Raw genomic sequence first — 4,885 nt, 5'->3', positions numbered from 1 at the left:
GTCAGGAGTCCGAGGCCAGCCTGAGCAAGAGCAAAACCCCATCTCTACCAAAAATAGAAAAAATTGACCAGGCATGGTGATGCAGGCCTGTAATCCCAGCACTTTGGGAGGATTGCTTGAGGCCAGGAATTCAAGACTAACCTGGGCAACATAGTGAGACCCTGTTGTTACAAAAAAATAAAAAAAAATAGCCAGATATGGTGGTGCATGCCTATAGTCCCAGCTACTTGGGAGGCTGAGATGGGAGGATCCCTTGAGCCCAGAAGTTTGAGGTTGCAGCGAGCTATGATCGTGGCACTGCACTCCAGCCTGGGCAACAGGGCAAGACCCTGTCTCTTTTATTTTATAAGTCGAGTTAATCTTTTCTGATTTCTGGGCTTTGTGTCATACATTTAAAGGCATGTTCCACTCTGAAATAATTTTCAAAATTCTCCCATATTTTCTTCTGGTATTTTTATGTTTTTTATAGTTAAATCTTTGACATGTTTGGAATTTGTTTCAATATAAAAAATGAGATATGGATCCTATTTTATTTTCATCTACATGGTTACCTATCTTAACACCATTTATTGAATAAACCAATTTCCCCCAAATGAGTGGACATGCCATCTTCATCATACTCTGAATTTCCCTATGTATTTTGGTCTACTTATGTTCTTACTTTTCTATTCCATTGATTTGTTTATTCATGAACCATTAACATATTGCTTTAATTTGACATGCTTAATAAAACAGGTACTTTTAGTTAGCTGTTAGGGCTAGCCTTCTCATATTACTTTTATTTATTATTTATTTACTTTTATACATTTTCCTGGGTTAGCTTTCTTGATTATTGTTCACAAAGGAAATTTAAAGTAAGTTTGCCTAGTGTAACTAATCTTCTTAGTATTTTTGATGGGATTGTTTATGTGATTATTGATCGGGATTTGGGGGCAATTAATGTTTATATTTTTACCTTTGGTTCTTATATAACATTGTTATGGATATCTTTTATGCTATAGCAAGGAGGTAGAAATCCACATTGGAATAGTGCTTTATACAATGTGGGCCTTGTATTTGTTTAGAACTCTGGGCTATATAAAGTACTATGTGTATGATATATCATTTAATCCTCACACTAAGTATTAGCGGTAAGTGTTACTGTCTCTGTGTTCAAGATGAAGGACTTGAGGCTTAAAAAGTTTGACAAACTTGCCCAAATGAATGCAGCTGGTTAATGGCGGAGTGTGAGACCTACACCCCAATGGAACCAGAGCTTGTTTCAGAGCACCATCACCTCTGTTAGTTTTCTGAACCTGTGGATGAGGTCTGGACTTCTGGTCCTGACCTCTGGAGAAGGTGGTGGGAATAGACAAATAAATGATGAAGAAGGAGCCAACATTGTGGAGGGATCGTCTTTATTTGAAATTCTTGATAGATTGTTCATTTGGTCGACTCCTCCCGAGTTGACCCTGATGCTGGGTGAATACGCTGTGCACTGAGCTCCGTGCCACTTATTTTGGAAGGGGATGAGGGAGGCAGTCTCAGCCCTCATGGGGCTAACAGTCTGTCGTGTCGGTTCAAGCGGAAGGGCCAGCAATCTTTTCTCTGGCCAGGCAGAAGACTGACCACTGGTCTTCAAAACTGCTGGATAGCATTGCCAGATCACACCTAAACAACTCTGACTGCAGTTTCACACAGGTTGTGGCCCAAAATTTGTTAAAGAAAAAATAAAAAAAGAAAAAGATGTATAAAGATGGCGCTGAGATGCGAAGGACTGGATTCAAGCCTCATTGGAAAGGCAGGCTGAGTGTGCTGCTTTAATTTGAGCATAGACTGTGGGGTCCGAGTCTGCAGAATGATTCTCAGTCAAGTGATTGCCCTTTTCTTCTGAGGTTTTGAAAGTCATTCTGGCATAGGTAAGTGACTCCTCTGGGATGGATGAAAGCTGCAGAGAGAGAAAAAGGAGGAATGAGTAAGTTCGATTTGGAGCTAAAGGTGTGTCTTCAGAAGCAAACTGAAAGCTTTGGTCAGAGAAGACCCAAAGAGATCAGGAGAACTCTTCAAAGAGTCCTTTGCTCAGTGTCCAGAAAGCAATACCATTAGTCTAGAGGCAGTAGCCCAGTGGCAGTAGCCCTCTGGTGTCCTGGAAACAGCATGGTCATCTTACCTTGGCCAGAGGATCTGAGTGAGGCTGCAGGGCCTGGGGACTGGAGCAACCTGCCACAAGTGCCAGGGAGAAAGAAGGACAAGTCTCACCAGGGCGCCTGGAGGAAAGGGGAACCTCTCTCTTCAATCTTGGGTGAAAGGGTGGGGCAGGGAGAAAGTGCTGGAGGGTGGGGAGGATAGGGGGGAAGGGAAATGAAGGGATTGGAGTCCCCAGTCTGCAGAGAGGGTGGGCTAAGCAGGACGCCCTACCCCAACCCCCACCCCCTCACGTTATTCACTCACAGCTTACTCTTCCCCGAATGGCAGAGAAGGAAGGGCTGTCCCATCCCTTGGAGACCACTTACATTTTTTGTAGCTCTTTATGATGAGGAAGACAAGTGCCAGCAGCAGCAGCGTCAGTAGAATCCCAGCACAAAAGGCGAAGATTAAATGTTCCTTGCTGTTTCGGCAAAGAAAGGGAGCAGATGAACTGCTGGGCTTTTTGAAGGCCTGTCCTAAAGGCCAGAGTATAAGCTTCCCCACCTGTGGACGGACACCTGCAGTGGCCTTCACACTGGTTAGTGGACTTTCAGTCTCGCCCACTGATTTTCAGCTGTTTGCTTTTGAGTTTCAGATCCATTTGGGGAATCAATGAAAGCTGTGGCCTCTCTCCCTAGCCCCCCTACCGCACACACAATGTTCATAGGCCCCTACCTGGCAAATTTTATCTATAAGCTTAGGGGATTCATAGATCCCCTAAAGCTTGGGCAACACCCAGTTAAGAATCATACTCCTAAGATCACAAACTGATTCAGTTCTTCCCTTGTTTCTGATCCCTTCTCCCCAGACTCCCCTGCCCAAGTCCCCAAGCCGAAGTTGTCAACACAAAATCAAATACCATGCGGTACAAAATGAAATGGATGGCAGAATGCTTATTCACCTGGGGTTGTTAGAGAGACAGGGTGCAGAGGTAGTCGTTGGGGCTGCTGTGGTGAAGGTGCCTTGTTTGCCTAGGAGAGAACCCGAAATGAGTTAGTGTATGAAATCCTTCCAGCTCAAGTGTCCCCAGGTGCCCCTCCCACCCAAGCAACCAGTGGAGACTAATGACGGGCTGCAACTCTGCAAAAAGAGAGAACATTTTTTCTTAGATCCTGAGTCCTTAAAAATGAAGATCAGAAATGGAACTTTAAAAACAATCAGTTACACAAATAAAAGAAGTACAAGCCTACAGGCCCTTTGATAAACAAACACGTCTCATGTGTCTCCCTCCTCAAAGATTTTAGTAGGAACCCCTGGAGAGTTCCGGTGCTCCAAGCAGAGATCTCCAGCCTAGGGAGAAACAGAACAAGTATTTCCCAAAGTCCCTGGGAATTTGACCTTGAAACTGCTGCTTTTTTTGGTTTGCTCATCTATTTGCAGGGCAGCTATTAACACTGCCTAGCCGCAGTGGTTTTCCCAATGCCTACGCCACAAATGGAAGAGCAGTGAGAAAAGCGAACTAGATTCTCGTAAACTACCCAGGGAGTCTAATATCCAGCACAGAGACCCTTTACTTCGATATGCAGGGCCAGGCAGTTCTCTTTGCTTCCTCCTTCACTTCTCCTGGCATTAAATTCGGCATCATGGTAAAATCTGACTCTTCCAGCTTCAGAAATGCACTAGCCAGTGCTGTCCCATTTACAGCCCTTCAAGACAATTTCTAGTTCTTTTAACTCAGCAGTAAAGCAGGTAATTGTCCCTGTCTTGAACTCACCAATGGTGGCTTTAGGTGTAGAATTACTTGTTCCCATGCTGTCTTCCCCTGAGAATAAAAATGGTACCATTTAGAAAGCTTGGAAAGGAGAGGCAGCTGAGGGGCCAACTCTGAGACTGTGATTGTTGTATAAGAACAGTAATAATGAGAGAGAGGCAAGTCGTGGGTGTTCTAGTGCCATCAATGGTCATAGACTTTACCTGGTGTAGTTACTGTGGCTCAGCAGCCAGCTCTCGGGTTTGCAGGTGCAGAAATTTGATCTTGTCAGGGCACCAAGAATGGACTGATTCAGAATGGATTCTTAACAACCAACTCAGAGGAGACTGATGTATAAACTGAAATAACATAAGGAACATGTTGGCGTAACCAGTGCATTCTGCCTTCCAGAACATATAAGAATGCCATTTAAAACTGTAATTTTGCTTGTTAGGCACTGAACTGAATGAAGTATGAGAGAAGATGAATGGATAATTTTAATACTGACTGCCATCCAGGTTCGATGCAACAAACTTATTCTTCCCTGTGTAAACTTTGACAAACTTGCTCTTGCAGCTTCTTGCTCTAGGTTTCATCAGACACTTCTATTCTGTTCACATACTGTCTTTTCAAGTATGCCAATATCCTTGTCTGGGCTATGATTCTATTTGTTATGTTAAGCCTTCGATATTTTCCCTCTTTCATTAATTTTTTTAAACCAAAAAGTATAAAGCATCTAAAGGCAGAAAAGCAAAATCACCCAAACTCTAGCTATCCATTGTTAATATTTTAGTGTCTTTCCTTTTAGTCATACTTCCATGTGTTTTTTAAAAAGAGCTAGTTAGGATAGTTCTTTATAAAAGAGAGTTCTTTATATATGAGAGAAATACTTCATTGCCATGTACTGGTTACAACAGCAGTGACAGCAACACTGTTAAGTACCTTACAAGTGACCACACATTTTTAGATGATGGAATGCAGGATAACAAGAAAGGTGCTAACAGGAAAATTTGGTGAGAAGTCTGAGCC

At 43.1% G+C, this 4,885-nt stretch overlaps 1 protein-coding gene across 1 annotated transcript; it reads right to left on the bottom strand.

Annotated features, from left to right (window-relative positions):
• Positions 1-1,393: 1,393 nt before the first annotated feature.
• On the bottom strand, positions 1,394-4,187 carry LOC105822081 (chromosome unknown open reading frame, human C1orf162). The gene is made up of 6 exons (XM_012659016.1): positions 4,081-4,187; positions 3,881-3,928; positions 3,068-3,137; positions 2,493-2,587; positions 2,150-2,199; positions 1,394-1,927 (listed from the first exon to the last, which is right to left on the bottom strand). The coding sequence occupies exons 2-6, from the start codon at positions 3,915-3,917 to the stop codon at positions 1,763-1,765; spliced, it is 417 nt and encodes a 138-aa protein (XP_012514470.1). The 5' UTR covers positions 3,918-3,928; positions 4,081-4,187; the 3' UTR covers positions 1,394-1,762.
• Positions 4,188-4,885: the final 698 nt, after the last annotated feature.

This window comes from Propithecus coquereli, unplaced genomic scaffold (genome assembly GCF_000956105.1).
Source record: "Propithecus coquereli isolate 6110/MARCELLA unplaced genomic scaffold, Pcoq_1.0 Scaffold595, whole genome shotgun sequence".
Taxonomy (NCBI): Eukaryota; Metazoa; Chordata; class Mammalia; order Primates; family Indriidae; genus Propithecus; species Propithecus coquereli.
The sequence above is the reverse complement of the archived record's forward strand: the minus strand, read 5'-3'. Positions and strand labels throughout refer to the sequence as shown.

Bases quoted from the DNA above. Each gene is read 5' to 3' on its own strand.
- LOC105822081 (XM_012659016.1), bottom strand. From the start codon at position 3,917: ATGGGAACAAGTAATTCTACACCTAAAGCCACCATTG. The intron at 3,138-3,880 runs GTGAGTTCAAGA...GTTCTCTCCTAG, and splicing joins TACACCTAAAGCCACCATTG to GCAAACAAGGCACCTTCACC. The intron at 1,928-2,149 runs GTAAGATGACCA...CTCTCTCTGCAG, and splicing joins ACTCAGATCCTCTGGCCAAG to CTTTCATCCATCCCAGAGGA.